This window comes from Neopsephotus bourkii, unplaced genomic scaffold (genome assembly GCF_033783945.1).
Source record: "Neopsephotus bourkii isolate Nb327-2 ecotype Australia unplaced genomic scaffold, CSIRO-AGI_Nbou_v1 NB_272, whole genome shotgun sequence".
Classification (NCBI taxonomy): domain Eukaryota; kingdom Metazoa; phylum Chordata; class Aves; order Psittaciformes; family Psittacidae; genus Neopsephotus; species Neopsephotus bourkii.
Window position 1 is genome coordinate 13,653,312 of NW_026900781.1, and position 24,673 is coordinate 13,677,984.

The 24,673-nt window shown below is 39.1% G+C and overlaps 1 protein-coding gene across 1 annotated transcript in view; it reads left to right on the forward strand.

Annotated features, from left to right (window-relative positions):
• PIGN (phosphatidylinositol glycan anchor biosynthesis class N) overlaps positions 1-24,673 on the forward strand; it is an 88,087-nt gene that overhangs the window by 24,541 nt on the left and 38,873 nt on the right. Inside the window, exons 9-13 of the mRNA XM_061346254.1 lie at positions 2,667-2,707; positions 4,550-4,609; positions 5,689-5,811; positions 21,888-21,989; positions 24,206-24,388. Of these exons, the coding sequence (XP_061202238.1) occupies positions 2,667-2,707; positions 4,550-4,609; positions 5,689-5,811; positions 21,888-21,989; positions 24,206-24,388 (509 nt within the window). The remainder of the gene's footprint in view (positions 1-2,666; positions 2,708-4,549; positions 4,610-5,688; positions 5,812-21,887; positions 21,990-24,205; positions 24,389-24,673) is intronic.

The window sequence follows — 24,673 nt, forward strand, 5'->3', positions numbered from 1 at the left end:
CCAAAGATGATGCCAACAGGCAGGACTTTGTCCAGTTTGTTATGGAAAAATTAATATGCTCCTTGATTGGCTGAAAGGACACTGTCTGCTCTGGGATGACAGCCTTCTTACCAGTCTTTCTCCTGTGCTCTGCTCCTTTAGGCCTGTCTATGCAATCATCTTGGAAATATTTGTGATGGGAGCCCTGCATCCTGCAGCAAAGTGTATTATTACCTATTTGGCTGTTGGCTTGACCCTTCTTCAGAAAGAAAGAGAATACAGATCTGTTCTCTGGCTCCTCAGTGCAGTCCCCACGGGGGTGGCCTTTGGAGCACAAGTCCAGAGAAGCTTGTGAGTGAAGGCACAGCCTTCTTCAGCAGAAGGAGGTGGAGTGGTTTTCATCTGTACACATCCTGTTCTGGAGGGGGTTCAGCCTGCTCTGCTGCAGCTGAGGAAGCACAGTATTCACTGTTTTTGCTTCTATGAGGTTTTATGTGAGATTTTCTTTGGTTCACATAGCCTCAGCCTCTGCCTCTTGAGCTGGCGCTCTGCTGTTTCCCCTGGACCGTTTGCATCTGAATGCCCAGCAGGCTAAAGGGCAGGGTAAAGAAAAGAAAATAAAACCTACCAAATGGGAGGGAAACTGTGCTGAGCACTGTACAGGAAACCTGGACAGTAAGCTAGAATTGTAAACTGGCATGGGCAGCATGTATACCCACTCCTGAGAGTACAGCCTCCGCTGGCCAGGCTGCAGATGTGTCCTGGTCCTATGGCTCCTGGTCCAAGGCAGATGTCTTCAACTCTGCATTGTGGGAATATCTGGGTAGGGGAAGCAGAAATGTAAAAGCTTTTGATAAAGCTAGAGATATTCTCCAAGCAGATCTGTGGTTTCTTCCTACCTTAAGCACATTGAGTGCATGGAGACAATTTTTCAACTTTTTTCATGGGAAAATGTTATTTGAAGTAAAACAGACAATGCATTTATATAATAGAAATATGAGTGAGAATCTATATCTGTAGAAATATAAACCCATTTCCATTTGTGGGAAGCAAAAGCAAGCAGACTTGTTTTCATTTTGTTGTGAGTTTAACACAATTCATGATTAATGTTGATAATGCTTCCCCTGTGTTGCCATGGGAACTTGCTGTAACTGTATGACTTGCTGCTATTAAGGTACATGGTTGGGTTTTCTTGGGACCATACAGCAGTGAGCCTGTACTCAGACCCCCGAAGCTAGCATTAGTATGAATTAATTGCTGAAAATAAGTTTGGTACATGCAATACTGCTAATGTGGATGTTGCCTGGCTGGATCTGTTTTCAGCCAAAACAGCTTTGGGTCTGGCAGAGATGGAGAAAGGGCAGTGTGGTCTAGGAATTAGACGCGTGATTGGAGAATATAAATGAGGTTGAGATGGACCTTTGAGTGATGGTTTACAGGTATTTTTCTTAAAGCCTGTTTCTGGTGCATTTAAACTTAGACTTCACATAAAGCCAAAGGATACTTTTGGGCAGCATGGCTACACCATCACTGGTTGAGTCCTGCTTTTGTCCATGCTGTTTCTGCAGTGTCATTTCAGCGAGTGGAATAGTGACTGGCCCATTTATCTGTCTTTAGGTGCTGAGGAATGTGACTGTGCCCCTGTTGCTAGCAGTAAGCTTGCTTCCCAAGCTGAGTGCAGGTGCCCCCAGCATCTTTACTTGAGATTTGCTGTAGGGGTAGGTGACTGACAGTATTTTAAGTACTGTACCAGCAAGTGTGTTTCAGCCCCTATCATGTTTTCCTGTGTATTTGATGCTTTTTTTAAGCTTGAATAATAAAAAAGAAAGTGATGTTTCATCTTTTGGGGGGGTGGGGTTTGTTGTTGTTTTTTCCTTGCTTGTATTATTGCTGTGGGTTGTTGTGGGGCAGCAAACTTGAACATTAGAAGGAGAAGATATGAAAAAATCCAAACCACCAATCCCTGCTAAACTCTGGTTTTAAATAACACGCCCTCTCTCCCCTCCCTCCTCCTCCCCCCCCTCCCCCCAAGAAAACAGACAATTTGCTCTTTATTTCCTAAAAGGCTAATGGGAGCAGGAAAATACACTTTTGAGCCAGCTTTTTTGTATGATGCACCACAGTTTTAGGGGCTTGTATGTTTGGCTTTGTCTCTGCCTTCATTGTAGTTGTTCTGACTGCTAAATCATTGAACGTTTTCCCTTGAGCTCGCTCTCGGCTGGCATTGCTTATGGCAGACATGAAGTATGTTTGTACCACTCTGTACCAGTACATCTGGGACCTTGGGTTAACCTTTTTTAAAAACTACTGAAGAGATTTAACAGCCCTTCTCCTAAACCTGAGTTTGAACCTTCTAGTTGGCACAGGAGGTAATACATCACTTTCTGTACTGTGCTGAAAAAAACAAAAACCTTGGACTTTGTTCAGCTGATACGGGTCACAATTGCAAGCAGCAATTTATCTTGATGGATAAAAAAAAATGTGAACTGAAATGAAAGCATTTTGTTGTTTCTGCCTGTTGAGTTCCATCTGTAACCCCTCTTGAGCTAGCATCCTAAAGCCAAATTATAATTTTCTTTAGCAGCAACACTTTACAGAAAATGGCAACAAGACATTAAGTGTCAACTGAATTACTCCTTTCAAATCTGTGTAGATTAGCTGTTCATGTGCTCTGTTATGTTTTGCAGAGTGGAAACTGGAGAACTTGAAGAGGCTGGATGTCAATCAGGTATCAATGGAATTTCAATGATCAAACTGGTGTAGCATTTCCCTGGAATGTGTTACTTAAAAGTTAAGGGTTGCAGGAACTGCACCCATACCAAACCTAATATGAAAAAGTTTAAACAGCTTGTTAACACATGTGCATCTATGTACAGCTTCTCCTGAAGATGCATTATTACATCATTTATAGTTAAGTGATCATATACCATTGTAGAAAGTATGGTACAATATGTCAGGTACTTCCAAACTTTGTGCCAGTTACCTAAAAGTAACTTGAATAGCATCTAACATATTTTCAGAGTGGGATTTGGTTTTGCAAACCTTTAAAATTAACTTGTGATGCTTTCCCCTTTGCTTTCTACTTTGAACATGCTCTGGAGCTGAACTTAAACCTTTTTGGTATCTCCTATAAAGGTGCCTAGCAAAACACAAAAGAAGCATGGTCTCACGACCATGATTCCCAAGTTTGTGAACATCTGTTTTATGCTTTTTGCTACACTTAAGTTATCCGTATGTATGTTTAGTTTAGTTTTTCAGAGCTATCTATTTCAATGTCTGTATTTTGTCACTTGATTCAAAACCAGTTCTTGTTATACTGTTAAATTTTGGGTTTTTTGTCAGCAGGGTCTGTGATTATTGCTCAGCCACTTAGTAATTTAGGTAGTTTGTACTGTAAAGGAAGAAAAAAGTGGATGACTTAACCCTTGATACTAAATTAGCCAAGCTTTTTTAAATCACGATGGTAACGCATATACATCTATGCACCTGAAGCTTGTTTGCTTTTTAATTCCTATTATCCTACGAAACCCAATATATGAATAACAAACTACAAATCTGCTCAAACAAGGGAGATAATCTTGTGTTACAAGGTTGAACCTGGGAATGTTTTGGACCACCTGCTTTCAGCAAAGCCCTCATGCAAAATTAGAGATCAGTTTTCCTCTCAAGGTGGGCAGGAGTTATGGGAATGTTATTTCGGGATTGTATAGAAGAGTCTAGAGCATTGCTTTGTTACGGGTAATGGAGTCCCCAAGGACAGAGATTTCATCCTGTAGTACATGTGAGACTGTAAAAAAACCAAACTAAACTTCTGATTGCTATTACAGTTACATGTATATTGTCCTTTACAAATAATGGTTTGGAGTCTGCTTCTGCACTGTAGATCTGAGGCTGCAGCAGTGCTTGTGGTTTCAGTGTATTTTCTCCAGTTTATGTTGGAGAGACAAAGGATTTTCATGTAGTTTTATATTAAAAGAAAATATAAACCTGGTGAGAGGAAGTGTTTATCATCGCTAGTAAAAGGTACTGGTAATTTCTTTGATGAGATGCCTTAGCATAAATTGAAGGGCCTTTTTGAGGATCGACTGGACACAAATAAAAGTGCAGAATTCCTCTCTGAAGGGGAGAAAGTAAGTAGTCAGCATGCTGGAAACACAGGATAAGGAGTTCTGTGAAAAGCAGTATATTCAATGTACTTACAGCTTAAAACTGTAAATATGAAATTCTTTCTGTCGTATAAATAGTCATAAAAAGTGGTGTGCCTCTCTGAGTGCCTTGAAGGAGGTACTGAATTACTGTGAATAAGTACTGTGGGGCTTTAGATTTACTTTTTAAACTAAGTGTATTTTTTAAGCTTTATCAGTAGTGGAGCCTCACATTTTGAATCTAATCATGCAGTGATGAGTACTGGAAACTAAAAAAAAAAAAGAACAGTAAAGGAGAATCATGTGTTATAACTTCCAGTATTATACCATTTACTTTTGCAAATGCAGATATGTTAAATTAAACTGAATTTATTAGCCCTGGCAGCTGGAATTATTTTAAAATGGGAATGCTTCTGTTTGCACAGGCTGATGTAGCACCACTGATGGCTTCCCTTATTGGTGTGCCTTTTCCCCTGAACTCTGTGGTAAGTAGTACAATGTTTTTCTGTATTACAGAAATCTGCTCACCATAGAGGAGAAGGTGCTGGGGACAAGACTTGAGGCATGTGAGGGAGAAGACTGTATATTTGGAAAGGTGGAGACTGCTTGTAGTTTCAGCTTTATGTCTATGTGTCTTCAGTTTAAAATATAAACTCAATCATTTTATATATTATATGTTATTTTCAATTGGAAAGCCAGCTGATCTTTTATAATCTGCAACTTTATACTCCCGAGCTACATAAAAGTTTTTTGTTACTTTGTTTTGGGGGGATGGTAAAAATGCGGTATGGTTTGAATAACACTTGATTTTGATCATGAAAGCTGAGCCTGGAAACAGGCTGGTTCCTGCAATTTAATGTTTAATTATTTCTTGTTTAAACTAGTGTACTTTCTTCAGATGGTATCTTGTGCCTCAATTTAGTGAACAGTGACTGCCCTCACTGTGAGATGTTTTTTTCTTTGAATTCCTTTTGTATATTATTACACAGTGCAAAGGCTGTCTTACAAATACCAAATTCACAATTAACATTACATTTGTATGCTTTCATGCTGCTTCTTTCGCATTTAAAGCATTTATTTACAGGACATATTTTGAAATATTTCTTCTGGACACTGTCCCATATTCTGTCCCCCTGTCTTGCACTCACTGCAGGTTATGCAAGGAAAGCTGCCTACCACAGGGCAGCATGGCAACTGTTCACTTTCCCATCACAAGTATTGGGTTAGTCAGACCCAGCCAAGGCACTGGATGGAAGACTTCTAGGTATTTAGAAAATGGCTTCTGATGAGAGGTTGAAGTTATATTTCTATAGTATGTAGCTTAATAACAACTGATATTACTTACCTTTTTTGCATTCCTGGGATATTATGAACAGTACCTGTGATGTTGAGAAATGATGTGAGAAGAGTATTTTCAAATAAGTTACAGTAGTTATTTCAGCAGTAATTGGAAGTATTCTTACTGCTTATTTGGCCTGCAATTCAGAATTCAGTTACAGAAATTCCTGTTTCTTCTTTTATTATTTTTTTTTTTTAAATCTATATATGTATTTTTCTTCCCCAGGGAACTCTGCCTCTGGAATATCTGAACAATAGTGCTCATTTCAAAGCAGAGAGCATGTTTACCAACGCTGTTCAGATAGTTGAGCAATTTAAGGTAACTAAACATACGGTAAAGAAAAAATATTTCTTTGAATAATAGTTGTTGCTGTGTTTTAAATGATTATGCCAGGACACATGCTGTATATAGCATGCTGTAATTCAAAGGATTAAAACTGAATGTGCATACTGGGTGATGTTGATTGACTAGCTGCAAGACATTTCTTAAGGCGTTGGAAAGTTTTTAATGAAACCTTTTTTTTTAAGGAGAGTGAGTAACTTTTTTCTTGATTCTTAAAGTAAATGCTGATGTATACTGATGTTAATATAAACCTACTGCAGTATGTAGGTAGAGCCTGAGTGCTGATACCTGAAAAGGGAAATAATGCCTTTGCAACAGGGGCTGGCAGACAAAGCTCTGAAGATCAGTACACAAACAGGTCATAAAAGTAACAGGCACCTGTCTATTAAATAAATGAAATTAGTGGCCTAACTAACTTTAGCTAAATGCTGTTGTATCTGTTGTTTTGCTTTGCAAGGATTCATCTGTGCCTTCTCTGTCTTGATTCATCTAATGTTGGATATCATTGTATTATGAGAACACATTCGTGGTCCAAACAAAAAAAGTTCTCTTTCACTAGATGGTAGAATAAGAAACAGTCAAAAATCCAAAAATCACAGTTTTTGCAAGATGTAGAAATGCTTTGAGGGAAAACTATCCTTTCACAGACAGGAAGCTGAGCCACATGAAAACCGTTGCCCTATCAGGAATAGTGGAGCAATGAAATAGCATGATATCACCTGCAAGACATTAGCACCTTCTGTCCCTTTTGAATGACAGGTTCCCAAAAGTGTGGATACCATATTGCCGTGTCAGCACCAGGGTTGCTTCCAAATCTGTCCTGGAAAGCTGGCAAGTAGCAGCAGGGGAAGTGACTGGTGTTCTGGATTTGAAGTTGAAGCATGCTGATATACCCTTCATAGATGGAATGCTTCTGCTGTAAGAATTAAGGATGTGAATTGGGACTTTTTCAGTTAAATTGGTCTCTTGGGGATTATTTGGGAAAAAAAAAAAAGAAACCAAAGGACCATAACTTTTTCTGTCTTCTTTCATTTAAGGTTATTTTATTCTCTCATTTTTGTAGTGCTAAATTGTCTCTTTTCTTGTTGGCTGGCTTCTTTCTAGCATTGTTTTGGAATGATCGTGTGTGTGTTTACTTTGTGCTTCACTCCTGAAGCAGAAGTAGCACACTGGCTTAGACATGCCAAGTGGGTTTTCACTTTTCCTGTGGTGGACTGACCTGACCACAGTTTGTAACTCCCCAGAGAGGCTGTTGCCTTGGATAGATAGGATGAAATGTTCAGGTTGCTACTTCAAGCTGCCAGGTTTTGGGAGCAGCAGTTTATGCTGACAGTCAGGCACAAGTCAGGCTGCTGCAGGAGGCCTTAAAGATGTTTTGAAGAGCCTTGGACAAAGTGGCTCTGATGGCATCAAAACCTATTTTTATCCATGCAATGGTTAATCGGTCCAACAGCATTGCTTCAGCAGTGATGCCAGATGGGAACTAGTACGCTGCAGCAAAAGTAATACTGGTTTCATTTAGGGAGGCTAACACTGAAGTCTGGTAGCACTTTGTCATGGTTTAACCCCAGCCAGACAGCTTGTGCACTCGCTCCCCCCCTCCCTTCTTGCCCTCCCCCTACTCCTGGAAGGACGGAGAGAAGAATCAGAAAGAATGCAACTCCCACAGGTTGAGGTAAGAACAGTTTAGTAACTAAGGTATAACAGAAATCACTACTGCTACCACCAATAATAGTAACGATAAAGGAAATAACAAGGGAAGAGAATACAACACCTCATCACCAGGCGACCAGTAACTCGCCCCCCCCAGCCCAACCAAGCACCGACCAATACCTCCTCCAACCCTGCAGTCCCCTCTGCCCTTCCGGCTCACTCTCCCAGTTACATCCTGGGCATGACGTGCTGTGGTATGGAATACCTCTTTGGTCAGTTTGGGTCAGGTGTCCTGTTTCTGCTTCCTCTCGGCTTCCCCTCCTCCCTGGCAGAGCATGAGGCTCACAAAGTCCTTGGTCAAACCAAAACATCAGTGTTATCAGCTCTGTTCCCAGCCCGAAAGTCAAAACGCAGCACCGCACCAGCTACCAAGAAAGGGAAAAATGACTGCTACTGCTGAACCCAGGACACACTTCTAACCATATCTTCCTTTTATTCTGCAAACTGTAAAAGTTCTGTGAAAATCAGTGGCTAGGAAGTGGTTTATTTTTTCTGTGATTTTTTTTTTTTTTTTTTAGTTTAATTCCTAATAGAATTTTAAATCTTGTTGCAACTTGCATGTAATGGTTTAATGCTTTTTTTTTATGCAGGTCTGTATGCATTTTTTGTTGATTATTTGTCTTACTGTTTTGGTATTTCAGTGAGATGCAACAACAGAAATGAGTCTCTAGACATTTTTTTAAATGATAGTGCTTATCTGGCTATGAAACTCTGCATTAGAACTCTGTGCAATTAACTTCTATTGAAGAATTCTGGTTAGAAGTAGATCTATTCCTAATATTTGGTTTTCCATTAAGGGTTGTTTGCCTAAGCTTTTTCACAATATAGCTATATACGCAGGATATACACTGCATGATAATTTTCACTGACTTTGTTGTTGTTGTTTTTGCTATGTTCTTTTAGCATTTCTTGGGAGGTAGAAGTCCCTATAGGGTCAGGAAATACCATCTGGTCTTGTTTTCATATATATAAAAGTTTAAATAAGGGTGGTTTTCCCTGTGATATAAATTCTAATGAAAACCAACCAGAATACAAGCTCAAAATTGTTAGAATTTGTGCTGCCTAGTGTTGGCGTTTCCAGGGCTGTGAAGGAGTCTCTGCAGTGATTTGTGTATCTACAAGCTCTGTGTTCTAGTGTATGGAGCAGTTACTGACCTGCTCACCCTTCAGTCTTACCCAATTGAAGCTCCCTTTTCATTTTTCTTTTCCCCCTAAAGGTTTTTGAAAGCTTTGCTCTAGGTGCATGTGATACTGCTCAATTCTGCTTTCAGTTTGTGGAGTGCTCCAGAAATGCATTGTTACTGAGAGCAGCTGTTATCCTTTGGGAAATAAAACTGATGTTAATTAAGATCTTTAAATCATACCAGCAGTAAAAAGTACTTGAGTCTCTTCCTGTGAAGTATATTTGGTTGCTAAAAAAGATTGCTGTCTTTCTGAACAGAGATTTACTGTGTTGTACTACTAGCTTCTTGAAAGGGAGCACTTCAAGACAATATCCGAGACACAAGCAGAGTTGATCTTGGGCACATAATGAATGTTTTAGATCAAATTCTGATTAAGAATGACAGGTGCATTATCAAAGAATTTACCTATTGTGGAACAAAAATGCTGTATGGAAAGTATGGCCATCTGTGATTCTTGGGAAAGACCATTAATCTGCTTTCACAGCTCTTGTTTGAATTTTACCTTTCCCAAGAAATAAGACTGATTCTGTAAAATAGGATGTGTTTTTATTAATGCTAAATTTATCTTTAAATGAACTGTTATTGATTGCCTTATGGACAATTGTATTTTTGTATTATATATTAGATTGCTTTAAGTAGAGATGCCCGAGACATCACTTTTGAAAATATGACTAAAACTTGGTATGAATATATTGTTACTTGGTATAGTCCATTTCAAGAATAAATTTATTTTACTTTCTTTAGATATTCTTAAGACTTTTCTGAATCAGAATTTGGGTTACTGGTCCTCCCAGATAAGGTTTTTGTATGAGACCAAAAAAATTCTTTGGATGTGTGGATTACCTTACAAAAGGTGCTCATGCTTCCATATTGTACGGGTGAAGACTTTCTTTGGTTTCTCAAGATGATGTTTGTTATCTTCACTCTAGAAAAACAGATTGTCAGACGTTAATGCAAATACTTATGCACAGTGTGCGTGTGGGGGGGGGGGGATTTAGCCAAATTCTAATGTCTAATTCATCTTCACAACTTTCCTTGACTTTCAAATTTTGGAACATGCCTGGGAAGCTACCAAAGGTATTGTCCAACCAATTACTAATAGTTGGGGTAAAGTGGTTGAGCACCAATTTATTTTTAAGCAGACAAGTAACTTCCTAGTGCTCCAGCTTGCAGGAGCTGAAGGAAAACCTGAGATAATTTTAGACACAATCTGTCTACAAATCTACCCCCTCCTTCCCATGAAAGTGTCTGACTGTGAGCAGTGAGCACGAGCCTACACTTCAGCTGCAGGTCATGATCTGAGTCGCTAGTGTAAGAGAACCCTTGTCAGTTCTTCAAATAAATTTTGCTTGAATCTGAGTGAGATACTGAAAGAAAGGCATCTATCCCCCTTTTACTGCCTTCACTGTGACACTGGGTTGGGGGTTTTTTGTGGTAGATAAAAGCATGTAGAAGAGTACAGTTACTCTCCCTATTTCATGAGAAATTAAAAAGACAAAGCTGGAGATAACTTACTTCCGTGTCTGGAGCAAGAGATTTCTTGGTATAGTGTGCTGTATTTCAGAATGATTGGTAATAGTATGGAGATTGCATTTCTACACAGCCATATGCTATTTGGACTTCACAGTCCAGGTTTGATGACAGGTTTGCCCCCTGATTTGTGTTACACTGTGGATGGCTTTGTCTACTGCTGCAGCTGAGCACAGTTCTGTGCTGTGTTTCTGCTAGGCACTGTTCATTCAGACATGAATAGCTTCTTCCACCATTGTTCATTGATTTCAGTTGTTGTACAAAAGAGCTATATCCTTTATTAATCCTTCTGGTGCCTGAAATCTGTCACTTGAAGCTCAGAAAGTGTGTGCTCCAGCATAATGCTTTATTTCTTCCTAGCTTATTGGAGGTTAGTGAAGCGTAATTCTTATCTGAAGTGCTTTGGGGCCATTAAGTTATGTAGAAATTAATAATGTAAATTTTTTTTTAAATATGGTACATTTTATGTACATTCAGCATCTTGATAACCTGAAAATGAACAAAGATATCTCTAAGAACTGCCTTTCTTAAGTTACTTAAATTAAATGGTGTCACTGAATAAAGTCTGTATAACAGAAATACATACAAATAGGTAAGAGTTTCAGAAGAAATCTGAATCTAAATTTTTAGGTAGAGACATTCTGGTTTCAGAGAAGTTGATAAAATTACTGTTGAAAACTGTGTTTCCAAAAGGAGAGGGGAGGGAGAATATGTTCACAAATAATGTGTTCTGTAGAAACTACAGCTTAACAAAAACTTCAAGTTAATTTTTCAGTCAGAAATAGCATTTAAAAAGTTGGTTTTAATATTCTGAGGGGGGAATATTGCTTCTGAGCTTGAGTTCTTGAATTTTGCATGTTTTATTACCAAGTGACTAGAATATTGTTCATGACCTTCAGATGCAGTGACTTAAAAACTAGGGTTTTGAGTTGCATGTTGCATATATTGCACCAAAAGCATTGAGCTAGTTCATATATAGACATATCTATATATACATAGCCTATTTTTACTCATTAGCACAGTGTTAGAAACAGATAAAGTATCTTGAATTGATATAAAGATTCTGATTTCCGTGGGGAATCTCATCTCTCGTAGAAGTGTGCTTGGCACATTAGGGAAAGGAGACCATGTGCCCCTTCCTACTTGGATCTAAATTGTGTCTCTCTCTGAAATCCATCTGTCAAGTGTGTAATGAGGAGGAGGAAGATGGAGCTGATCATTGTGTTCTGTGATAGAAACTTGAACAGTGTCTACTTGACCAGGTTTGAGGCAGGTTAGAATTCGGATAGCTGTATATATTAAGATGTGTCTGTCTGCCACTAATGCCACTTTCATTTTTGTCAAAGTGCCTTCATCAAGGAGCAGATCTGTGTAAAAGTGTATCTTGAGGCTACCTGTGAAACCGTTGAGAATACATGGCAGAAAGATCAGCTGCAAGTTTATGAACACCTGGCCTTGCAGAATCGGCAACCTGCTCACAGGGGAGTGAATGTGCAGGAGCAGAACAGTGTCCCTTGCTGCTATTGAAATACCTGTTTAGAATGCTTATCTGCAGTTCAGTTGGGTACCTGAATAGATGTACTGTCTGAAATTAGTTTCCTTCCCACTTCCACTCCCTACCTTTTTTTTTCTACCAGCTGTGAAAGACATGTTTTCAAAAATGGTTTGCTTAGCAAAATCAGAGGCTTTTCTTACCAGGATTCTGAGACAGAGGCACAATACTTTGACACTGATGTGTAAGAAGAGCAGGTACTAAAAGATGCCAGATGCTTTGAAGTAAGTGAGGACAAATCTGAAGATTGCTGACATAGGCAAACTGATGTCCAGGGTAGTGAACTATCTTACTAGCTTTCTGACCATTTGTGTACCTTAAGACAACTGCCGAGCTGGCACAGTTCAAAGAGGAGTATGCCAAGGGGCCAGATGCTACTGTTGCAAAAGCATTCCTAAAGCTGGCATCTCTGGGCTGTGAAAGTAATCGTATGAGGAATAGCAGGAGGACAGTGTAGTGAGGTGAGTAGGTGGGACACCAGTGTTTGACTAAAATACTCTTAACCAATTAATACAATTTGGTTATCCCAACAGGTAAGAGAGATTTCATATATGAAATTACACAAAAGCACAGGAGTCCCGTTTTATATGCCTGGTGTATACAGTGCTTTCAGGGAAGATTTTGCTTCCAGCTGTTCAGGTTCTGGTGCCTCACAGTAAGATGGGAAGATCAGTAGTTTAAGCACCACCATATGTGAAAAAAACCCAAGAAATAAGCAACCGAATTTATAATCAGTGCTTGCTTTCCACGGGCTGTGCTTTTTTGTTGACTATCTTGAAGTTAACATCAGTAAGGGTTGGGGGGGGCAGGGGGGGCTACCAGGAATCAGCTTAAGTATCTTGTTTAAAGTCAAACATGTATTTTCTCATATATGAAAAATTCCATACCATCTTGATGCTTCATTTTTGAAGTAACTGTTTGAATACTACATTTTAATCATCACAAATGCTTACTTCTGTGTGTATAATCAAGTTAGAACTTGCATAGTGATATAGAAAGTCATTGCATTTTTAATGTGCAGTGTGTAGCTACTAAATAAAAACGTGCCTCTCCTTTGCTGTACGAAAATGTAACTCTTTCTCTTTCCTCTACCCTCCAATATGAATTGAGATATAACTCACTTCAACATTTGCATGGTTTTTTTGCAAGGAAGTATCAATCATGCATCTGTCATGGTGTTAGGAAAGAAAATAGTTCTTTCATAACGTAGAGTGTCTTTGAAGATGTACAGCAACTTCAAAGAAATGGCAGTCACAAATACCTTGTCTTCCTTTCTCTGATAACTGGAGATATAGCACTACATTACTCTCTCTGTCTCATGGCCTTTCAAAACAAATAATGGATATTTCCACAAAATTGACATTTGGAGTAAAGTGAAGAAAGTGATTTCTCCTCTGCTCTTAAGTGGGGCAAAGGTACTTAAGATGTCAGTAAACACAGTACGTCCTTTGAAGCATCCTGGTCTTGCTTTGTTTAAATCAATGGTATTTATTTAAATAAATGGTCGTATATGAGATATTTGTGATATATGTGATGAAGCATTGCAAGAGCAGACATTAAGGACTGAATGTCAGGAGGCTATTGCGGTAGGGAAGGGTATTTCTAACAGCAACTACCCTCCCTATCCATTTGTCTGAATACTTTGTGGCTCCACAGGAACTTTGATTTAGCAGAGGCACAGACTTATCTGGGAAGGCGTTTCAGCCGCTTTGTCCTGTGGTCAGCAATGAGGGATGGCACTTCTGACGATTTCTAGTGAACCCTGGAAAGGCTTTTTCTTTTCTTGACTTTGTCCCCACTGTGTTACCGAGTGGGAATCTAGGCATCAGCCTGCTTCTAGGACAGCTGATACTTGAAATTGCAGTGCTGTAGACACAGAAGTGCTCAAATGGAAATAATGGCTTCATATTATTTAAAAGAGAAAAAAAGTAAAAAAGATTTAATGGTAGATGTATTATCTCTTTAGGGAGAAATCAATGCCTGTGCTATAAAATGTGTGTTCTTTGGCAAAATTGTCAGCTTCTCTTTCACTGAATGGGCAGCTTCAGAAGCACTCTGTTAAACTGCTATTCAGGGAGGATGCAATCCTCTTAGAAAGCAGGCATCCTGCTGGTCTCCAGTTTCAGCAGCGTGCTCAGGAGCTTTTAGTTTATACATGAAAAGCTTGCTAGCAGTGGCTTCTGTGCAGGAGGACCATGCATAATTGGATTTGCTATCAAGTAGAAAGTAAGTAAAGTCTTTATAAGAAGCTAAGAGGCTAATATATAAGATAAAATATTGCAAGATTTATGTATGTTTCTCTGTTCCCTTGTATAAATCTCTTTGGCCTTTTCTTGGAACTTGCGAGGCTGAGGGGGGGTGTAGAGGCAGGTGGTGGGATGGGATGGGCAGGGGATGTTCTGCACTGGGACATGTGGAGGAAGAGAGGGAGTGAGGGGCTCTTTCTGGATCTCAGTAAGAAAGGCCCAATAACAAATGGCATGATAAAATACCTGCTTTAATAAGTTAAAATAAAAAGAGAAATATAGATAGCAAGAAATCATACATCCCTTCAGATGCTGCATACCCTGCATTTGTGCAACATCACATGAAGCTCAGATGGATTTTTCCCATGGTGCTGCACAGATCCTGGCTCTGGAGAGGTTACCTCTTTCTGGTCACTCAAGCTATTATACCATTTTCTTGCAATAAATCAACTCTAGTAATTATTTCTGCTGTCAAATAGAATGGAGGTTTATGTGAGAACTTCTTCCTTCACTTCTAGGTAAGTATGAGGACAGGCAGACAGCATAACTGCGAGTATGGAGTAGGAGCTGCCTGCAGGCTTCTATGTTACTAAAAACTGTCTGGGTTTGTCCTGCGGCCAAGGCATTTGTGCAGCACAGCATGAAGCCATGCTAGATGTGCAGCACAGGCGTGGGCTTACTCAGGTTAGCTCTCACGTGGATCACAGCCTCCTTGATGTATGATGGTGGTCTGGTCAGGATGAATATGGGGGACCTGCCCAAACATGTTTTGTTGGACATGGGGCACTGCTGTTAGGTACCTGCCTGTTCTGGATGCAGCTGGCTGGAAACTTGTTGCTGTGGTTTAGGTTTGGCATGTAAGACTGTGGAGCAGAAGGCAGCTTGTGGTACAGCATTACATAGCCACAACACTGCAGATAGCTAGATCCAGGTCAATGAATCACATAAATAATCACATGTTTTACAGAGGTAAGGGCTGACTTAACAGCAAAGGTAGGGCATTGTTATTTAGTCAGCACATGTCCCCTGCAGAACTAAAATAGAAAAGACTTGAAAAATAATATATTTCCTTTCCTTCAAGGATCTTCGTCTTCCCTGTTAAGGAGTTTCCCTTTCCAAGGCTGTTGCATTGTGTCCTGCTGGTTCTTCAGGCAAAACCTTGCCCTGGCTAGATCCATGCATCCAGCTTTTCAGTGCCATTGTGAGTGGGCTGGAGGGAAGGCATCAGGGCGTGGCCTCTTTCCTCCTGACCTCTGCTGTCGAAACTTGCTGTAGTAGTTTGCATGCAAAATCTGCTGTGTGCAACCCAGTTATCTTAGTTGTTTCTCTGTTCAGTGAATTGTCAGCTGGCAGTTAGCTTGCCTGCTCCTTTTTCTCTCATCTCTGCTATCTAAAGGATTTACATAAATGTCCTAAGGCACTTTGCTGTTGAATATGTGAATATGCTGCATCAGGGACACTGACTTGTGGAAATTAAAAGGCTATTTTAATTCCTCGGACTTGACAGTCCAGAACGAGACCATTAGCAGTGAGACCACTTCCTGTGGTTTCACTGATGTACGACTTGCTCTTTCCTCCTTTGCATGTTTGTGAATCTGAATACAAAAAGCATACATGTACTGGTAGGTTTTTGCGATGTGTCATTAAAGATGCTTTTTTGCTGTCTTGGATGTGTGGAAGTGTGTGTCCTCTCATTTCACTATGGTTCAAAGAACAAAAATCCCAGAGCTTAAATCAGGAGCCTCATACTGACTTTCTTATTCCTTTCTTTTGTAGTGTCTGATGCACGCAGTGATGCTTATTAATGCTTCTTAAAAGAAAAAAAAGTAGCAAAGATAACTGAGTGCAGCCCTACACCTAGAGTGACTGATTTACAATCTAACATGTTAGTCAGAATACCCAGAAACAGAAAAACTTAATTGAAATGTAGACACTCCAAAACTGAAACTCCTTACAGTAAAACAGCAGGACAAAAGTAGATCAAGCTGAGAGAGGGAATACTGAGGGTCCTGGGCTTTAAAAAGCTTAAGAACTACCTTTTAGTGTAGGTTTATGTGGAGTACCTTTTCTTTCAAAAAGGACAGCTTTAGCACACTAAACACATTGCTGTATATTTTATCTGTAAACGACATTCATCTTGCTTCTGAATTATGAAAATCAAGTTTCATATGGCTTGCCTATTTAAATAGCTTCCCTGAAAATATTTTAGAAAACAAAATTCCGGCTATCTAAACAGATTAAGGATCACTGAATTTACCCACCAAATCTTTTAATCTTTGACCCTTCACTGACCAAAACTAAAACATATGCAAAGGACTGTCTGTGTATCTCGTAGTATGTGCTTTCAGCCTGTCTTTAGCAGATAGAGTAAAACAATTAATTCTTTGGAGTGGGCACGTGTAAAGAACTTGAATTGAGCACATTTTGAAAACTGGAAGAGTCGGCTTCTGGCAATTAAAATTCATGTAAATATGACTTCTTTTTTTTTCCTGATCACTGCCCCTACTAGCCTCATGTACTCTATTACAGATCAAGATCAACAGAAAGTAAACACCATGGTTCCAGACTTTGATTTTTGAAATATCTACTTGGTTGATTTTTCCATGTTTTGCTAAATGAACTCATGACTTCGCTTCACTTGCCATTCACTTTTTCTGATGATTCTTTGCTGTCAGTGGAGAAGTGGGAATTTTTTATATTGTGCTTCTCATCCTGCTCCTAGTAGACTGAGACTGTGCACCATACCTTCAAAAGAAATGGTAGAATAATGAAGTTAGGCTAGTCTGTGATTACACTATCAATAGCAACCCATGAGTGCAGAGACTTGGTAACTTCGGTGAATTTGATGTGGAGCAAAAGCAAGCATGCAGTCATGTTTTGCTAAGTTAATGGTGTTCAGTGCAAGATCTGTGCCTATGCTTTCCCCTTACTCATGTGATGCTTCTGAGGTGCTATCTCTGTTGTGCACTTGGAATGTCTGAAGACAGCTCTCATGGGAGACTGATTTTGAAGCCTGTTGCTGCTTTCAAAGAGGCTTTGAAAAAAGTTGCTCAATTACTTGTATTAGCTTTTGAATAACAGCCCTGCAAAAACATCAGGCCAATCTTACAGTTGCACTTTCAAGATGACATTTTGCCAGCAGCGGTGGTGAGTATCAAAGCTGTAACTGTAATACTATAAGTAGTACTCTACCTGATTGCAGAATTGGTGGACTGGAAGGCATCTTTTCTCCTTGGTATGGCCTTCTCACAGAGGGATGGGTGGCAAGAGTTTGAACATGTTCGCCTGCCCCTCTCAGAGTCCCACTGGTGGGAGGACAAGGGGGGCTGGCAGAGGCCTAGGCTGCTTCTATGGGATGGTGCCAATGGAAGAGCTTTGTGGCGAGTGGGGCAATGTTAACCTGGGTGACTTTTTTTGGGTTGCAAGTTACTAAAATACCAGGGATCTTCTTGCTGAAGAAGAGGACAAGAACCTGCTCTGCCTTTTGGCAGAAGAGATTGCTGGGATTGTTTGGACAGTGGCAGTCTGATGCCTGTCTTACTGCTAACAATTTTGGACTTCGGAATTTTGTAGCAAAGCAAGTGAGAAGGTTTGCCTTACATGGCATTCAGGAGAAAGTAACCCATGCAAAAACCTAGCAGGCTTTATTCAGATGGCCTTGCTCCATCTGGGGACTATCATGAAGTTCAAGGAATATATATCCTTATCCTTCAGCTCTTTCAGTTTTGTGTCAGCAGCAGGTCCTTTTCTCCCCATCCCCCAAACAGCCAATATGCAAAGTTAGAAGACTGAAGTCTGCTGAGCAGCTACTTCTGATTTGCTGCTAGATATATGAGTTATAGAAATGTGATCACTGCCTACTGCAAATCTTGCCACTCTGAAAGGGTTGTAGGATGCCCAGGGTTTTTTTGGGGTGGGAGAAGAGGTTGGGGTGCATGGGTTGTTTTTCTTTTCTGATGGGAAGAATGAAAAAGCAGTAACAGAAGTGTGTAAATGTGTGTGAGCTGACACTAGTCATGTACTTGGAGTTTGTGTGTGTGGAGTGAAGCAGCTGAGATAAATTTGTTTCCTTCTGACAGCAAGCTAGGCAAAGACAGCCTTTCTGTTTGTACACTGCATCTGTAGGTCTGTGATGCTTCCTTGACTTTCATTATAAAATCTTCAGCATTGTAGGTGCTACAGACCCTGAGGGGATACACTTTATAGCAGAATTCTGGAAAAATTTCTATACAATAAAATAATTATAAATCATTACCCAAATAGCCAGACCTAATAAAAATAGCAAACTAGCAGTGGTGGATACATACGTATTTGCCAGATATCTGTTCCAAGATTTTTATTTCATGGTTTGACTGCAGCATGCTACCTATGCTGTTGGGGATGGTAATTTCTGTAGTGTGATGACAAATATGGCTTACTGGACAAAGAGAGGTCCCCTTAATATTGCTCTGGTAAATGTACTTCATCACAGTCTTGTTGTTAGTGCTGTCAAATAGCTTAGATGAAGCATGAATGGTGTGTTGGAAAGATTAATTTTGTCAGGGATACTTAGGGCAAGGGTAGCTAACGTCTCAGAAGGGGTAGTTTACAAGCACTTGCATGATTAGCCCAACTGTTTTGCTTCATAATTAATTCATGAATGAAGCTGTGATTTCTGTCTGGAACTAGAAAGTTAATCTCTGATAGTCATCATGAAAAACAAAATTACTCTTCTAGGACCACTATAATCAAAGAATGTAATCTTCTGCCTTCAGAATCCTGATGATATTGTGACTGCATGTGTTCATAATATATGTGACCATAGAGTCCTTGGTTTTTCAAGTTAAACCTTAGAGTAACTACACTATACTTTATAGTGCATGTGTACTTTCAAGAGTAGGAGGAGAGTTGAGTCCACTGACTGAATTCTCTTTTTGTGTGTTTGTTATTTAATAGGGCAGGTATTTTTCTGTTATACAAGAAGACTTACTGATTTTACTCGTCAAAACTATTGACTGTGAATTTGATTGAATTCTATTTTGGTGATGGGTAGCTGATGGTGAGCATATATATACAGGCATAGCTTAGTTTTCTCTATAGAGTTCAGGAACTTTCTAATAATGATAATTAAATTCACTTCATCACTTAATACTAATTGCATGGATGTGTGTGTTAAGTGACCTTGAGAATACATTGTCATACTAGTAATACCTCTGGCACTACACATGGAAATAACTGATCAGTTTATTCTTTTGTAACAATAACTGCCTCTTATTCAAAATTTTTTAAATAGTTTAAGTAAAAAATTAGTGGTGCTAAGAATAGTTCAAGCTTTAACATTGCAGATTTAGATTTAGATTTTCCTTTTGGTTTTGTTGTTTGGTGAGTCTTCTAATTTTTATAGAATCACCATGTCTAAAATTCCAGTTCCTGGCTTCTTTCAATTGGCAACTTTCCATTTCTGTTCATAGCTCAGCTTTGTCTCTTCATGCTTTCTGCTGCATCTGGCAAAGGCTCCTTGTAAATCTTCCATTAACTTTATCAGCTTTAGGAAGTGAACCAGGGTCCTCAACAGATGATAAACTGCTTAGGTGAACTATACCCATTCTTTAATTGAGAAATAGGCTGAGAAAGTTGGGGCTGTTCTGCCTGGAGAAAGCTGCGTGGAGACCTCATAGCAGCCTTCCAGTATCTGAAGTGGGGCTATAAGAAGTCTGGGGATGGACCCTTCATTAGGGACTGTAGTCACAGAACAGGGGGTAATGGGTTAAAACTTAAACAGGGGAAGTTTAAATTGGATATAAGGAAGACGTTCTTTACTGTTAGGGTGGAGAGGCACTGGAATGTGTTGCCAAGGGAGGTTGTGAATGCTCCATCCCTGGCGGTGTTCAAGGCCAGGTTGGACAGAGCCTTGGGTGGCATGGTTTAGTGCGAGGTGGCCCTGCCCTTGGCAGGGGGCTTGGAACTTGATGATCTTAAGGTCCTTTCCAACCCTAACTATTCTATGATTCTGTGATTCTATAACCACCATATTTGGTAACTCTTCTTTCTAGTCTGGTGTGATATGCATGAATTCTTTAACCACTTTGAGGTTTATGTTTAATATAGAGGCAAAAAGTATCTGAAGATGACAATCAACCTTTGCATTCAGGACGAAACTTGTATTTTGATACAGTTACATATGAACAGTCTTTAGTTTCTGGCGGGATTCAAACTTTACAAAAACAATTGTAAATTCAGCATCTTGAAAAGCACACATATGGAAGTAAGGTAAAATGTGTAGTATGTTAGCTATTGAAAACTAACAATGCACCTGCTAATTGTAACCTTATTTGACAAAATAATTGCCTTCTGCATTCGACTTACTGAAGCTTTACTGTTTAAAAACCCTATTTATTCTGTTACACCGTTCATGCGCAGAGATTCCAGATGCTGTCATCTGAGAAGGAATAGGTGAATACGATTGTTCATTAATAATAACATGATTCATTGAGAGTAAAACAATAATTAAGGGGTTTATAGCTAAATGACTGAAGAAATAAAGTACAAGATAATTTTAGCATATTAATAATTTGCATTGAATATGACAAGGATAAAATCAATGGAAAACAGTATGTGTAAAACAATAAAAATGAGACAGTGAACATAAGAACATCTTGGATGTATTTAAGTCCTAAATAAGGCTGCTTAATATTTATACCAGATTTTTAATATCCTTACCTAAAAGCAAAGATACCTTTTTTCCCTACTGTTAATCTCCATACATGGTGGAAACTCCCACCGTGGTTGTGTGTTTTGCTCCCTTTCCCCTGCCAAAAAAATTAGCAAAACTTGGGGGTTACGTATTCCTTGAGTCAGTATGTGGGTCTGATTTGCCTACTAGAAGGACTGGTTCTAACGTCAGTCACTATCAGCTTCGGTGCACACTTGCTGGCTGCATGCTAGTAAACCTCAGCATATAGAGCTGTAAGGTTGGCTTTCATAAGGACATGTCCTGAAGGTGCAGGAACAACTAACATTCACTCTCCTATTTTTCACCTCTGTTTTCTGAAATCCTTTGTTCTCTCTCCCAGAGTTATGGTGATCAAACACTTACCATCACCTTGTCATCATCTTTTCCTCTCTTTTTCCACAAGATCTCTCTCTTCCTGCTTGTTTGTAGATACCATCTTTTGATTCTTTTCTAGATTGAAAAGAGTAAAAACAGTTCTTAATACAGTTATTTCATTTACTCTTTTTTGCTTTGTTCAGTGAGGATTGGTTGACTGCCTTATTTCTCATGTTCTTGCTTTCTATAAGGGAAGAACTGTAGCAAGTATTTAGGTTGATGACCAAATTTATTAAAATCAAAGTTATTTTTATTACTGGCCTCAGTGTAGTCAGGTAACTGTGTTAACCCCTGCTCTGGGGACTGTGCTGATAGTTCCCTGTGTAAGAGGAAAGAAGCTCTTATTTTTCAAAGAGAAGATTGTTGAGTATCATCTGCTGCTAGTGTGGAATCTGAATAGTTTGTCCTATGCTGACAGGTTTCTGAACTGCTTACAATCATTTTATCAAATCAGTTAAATTGGTTAATTCTTGTATGTGCCAGAGCAATGGTCAGTAATAGTACACAAAGGATAAAATGTTCAGCAATATTAGATAGAAGCACCTACATTAAAAAAAATGCTTGATGATGAAAAGATCTTGGGATTGTTAGCAGCAGTGTTGACGTAAGTGTTAATATGAATGTAGAGGAATGGATTACTTCCAATTACCTAATTCTCTTTCATGAAGTTCAGAATATTTGTATATGTTTCATTCCAGAGTAATTTTTTTTGTGTTAAAAAGTAAATTTTTACTGCCTCTTCCTTTGCTTATGAAAAGGAGAAACATTAATATCTCTTTATATTGTTGTACAGACCACTTTCTGACTCTGAACAGATCAACTATTTAAAGAAAGCAAGACTATATATTCAGCAGCAGAAGTACGATGAAGCGGTAAGTCTGCTTTAGCTATATGCTTTCTTACAGGAATTTCTATTATATATAAATATTTAGATTTGTTTAACTTCAAACTGGGGAATAAAACCTTTTTTCCTTCCTTATGATGTACATCTCATTAACATAAATAAAATCCCACTGTAAATCTCCAAAATTTTGCTTTTTGACATCAGTTATAATGAATAATACTGGCTGTATTTCTTCTCATACTTATTAAATTGTTTGTTACCATTCCATAGTATACTAACCCACAGTATATGTTTTTATTTCCCGCTGTAGAAAAGGGTGAATTGAGAGAGTAACTGAGGAATGTAGTTTATGTTCACACTTATACATATATAAAGGAAATAATCTTATATAAAGGAAATAAAGTATAATGTCTTGCTTCATTGTAGATCCTGCTTTGTTTTCTTCTTTTACTTGAACCAGCTGTTCTTGTTTTTAGTTTCACATTTCAGTTTATCAGAGACTGGGAGCCATATGTGGAGTCAATCTGTGCTTCTCACTTCCGGTATTACTTCCCTAAGCATTTGCTACCACTCACTGTGGAACAGGATATTTCATGGGTACAATTCACCAGTGCTTGCATTCTCGCATTCACAGAAATAATTTGTAGAAGTAGATGATACAAAGAAGTCTTTAATTTTAACAAGTTTAGTTTGGTCACTGACTTTTGTGTTAAAAAGTACATGAAAAAGTTGAGTATGCAATATTACATTTAACCTTCCATATGCATAGAAGAATAACTCCATTATGTGTTAGGGTTCAGCTCTTCTTTTTCCTAATATGCTTCTTGGGGTAATAAATTACCGTTTTATGCACAGAACAGAAAAATCTGTTTTATAACTTGTCCCTTTTTATTTACCGTATTGTAAACGGGAAATAGCTCAGTTTAAATCAGTGGATCTATTTTGCTGTGGAAGCAGGTTTTCTTTTTGGTTTCCTAATACTACTACTTGCCTTGAACACGTTTACTTGTAGGAGACGTTTTATACATTTCAGCTGTAGAACCTGTGAGTTTGTGTTGTTGGCTATGTATAAATCTTATCCCTTATTCACTTGAGTGCCCCATGTGTTCAGCTTCACTCTTCATCACTAACACACTAGGCTTTTGCCTGTGCCCAGGTTGTCCTCAGCTTCCTACAGTACGATGCAGAAAGGTTGGTGCATTACCAGCTGCTGGGGTTTAGATGATTCTTTGCCTCCTCTACCCCGCAGCTCTTTGCACTGCAGATATGCATTCATAATTGCATCCTCAGGAATGATTTGATTTTGGGTGAGTTTGACTATTGGCAGACTTAAAATCTCTTCAGGAGTTGACATACCTTTTTCTGTTGATTGTTGCTGTTAAGTCAACCTGGACATGTAAAGAAGCACCCTCATGTATCTCATCTTCTTATTGCAATCTTCCTGACGGATCTTTTAATCACAGAGAATCCTCTGTGACCACAAATTACACAGCTGAGCTTCCCATCTTTGAGTAAATCACAGGAGTCAGTACACTTTTGTGTAACAAATGGCATGGTGAGGGGAAAAAACACTGTCTTTATCATGGTGTCTCCCAAGTGGAAGGCACTGAGTAAGGTGACCTGTGATTAGACTGGGTATAACCCTTCTTGTGTCCAAGTGATCTGTGTCCTGAGAGCCCCAAGAAGCTGCTTTGTGAATGAAATTGAGGTTCCAGTTGTCTCTCTGAATTCACCTTTGCTGCTTAGGCAAAGCACTGGGTATATCAGGTACTACTGAAGTGGAGGACATCAGACCCTAGCTAGGGGCTATTTCAGGCTGTGGAGAGTGACCAATTTTTGGCTGTATCCATAATCCTCCTTCTATGTAAGTGTTGTGCCTTCAGAAGCACACGATGTTTTTTTTTTTTTGTGGGGTTACTTATACTGGAATATATATGGTTGAATATTAATGGAGAAAAAAAGCAGCATGCTTGGTAGTAGGTGGTATTCAAGATGCACTGTCTCTGTGGCTTTCACCTGTTGTGGCCAAGGGTGATGGTGAAGGAGCCAAATAATGGTTGACTTTATGTCCAAAGCAGTGTGTACTCCAGCAGTTTGTGCTTGCCAAAACACTACACCTCAGCGTGGAGAGAACACATATGCCAAGAGTAATGGAGGTTCTTGAGCTCCAGCTGTGCTCAGTTACACTGATTTGTAAAATGGAAATTACTCTAAACCGTTGCTTCTATGTTTTATCTGCCTTAGATATCTCTGTGCAAAACGCTGATTAACCTTGCTTTGGAAGGCTTGTCTTATTACCATACTTACGACAGATTATTCCTGGGTTTAAGTATTGCAATGAGTTTTGTGGGCTGGACGACTTACGTGATTTTGGTGATTATCAAGACCCATACTAATTTGACCAAGGCTGTCCAGACTAATAATAAGGTAGGTTGGAAACATGCAGTGATTTTTTTCTAACAGTTTTCAGCATTAAATGTATGCTCAGTCTCTCTTCTTTTGATTACATGTAGAAGCTGGCAAACTGTAGAATTTTCTAGTTCCCGTAATCCTCTATAGTGTTACCATTTGGCTACAAACATTTGTTTGGTCCATTTATTAGGATCCATATTCCTAAACTGTGTAAGAGTGAGTATGCAGTACTATGCTTTCTTGGTTTCTTCCTTCTTACAGCTGTGCATTTTACTAGAAACTAATGCAAGTGTAAGCAAA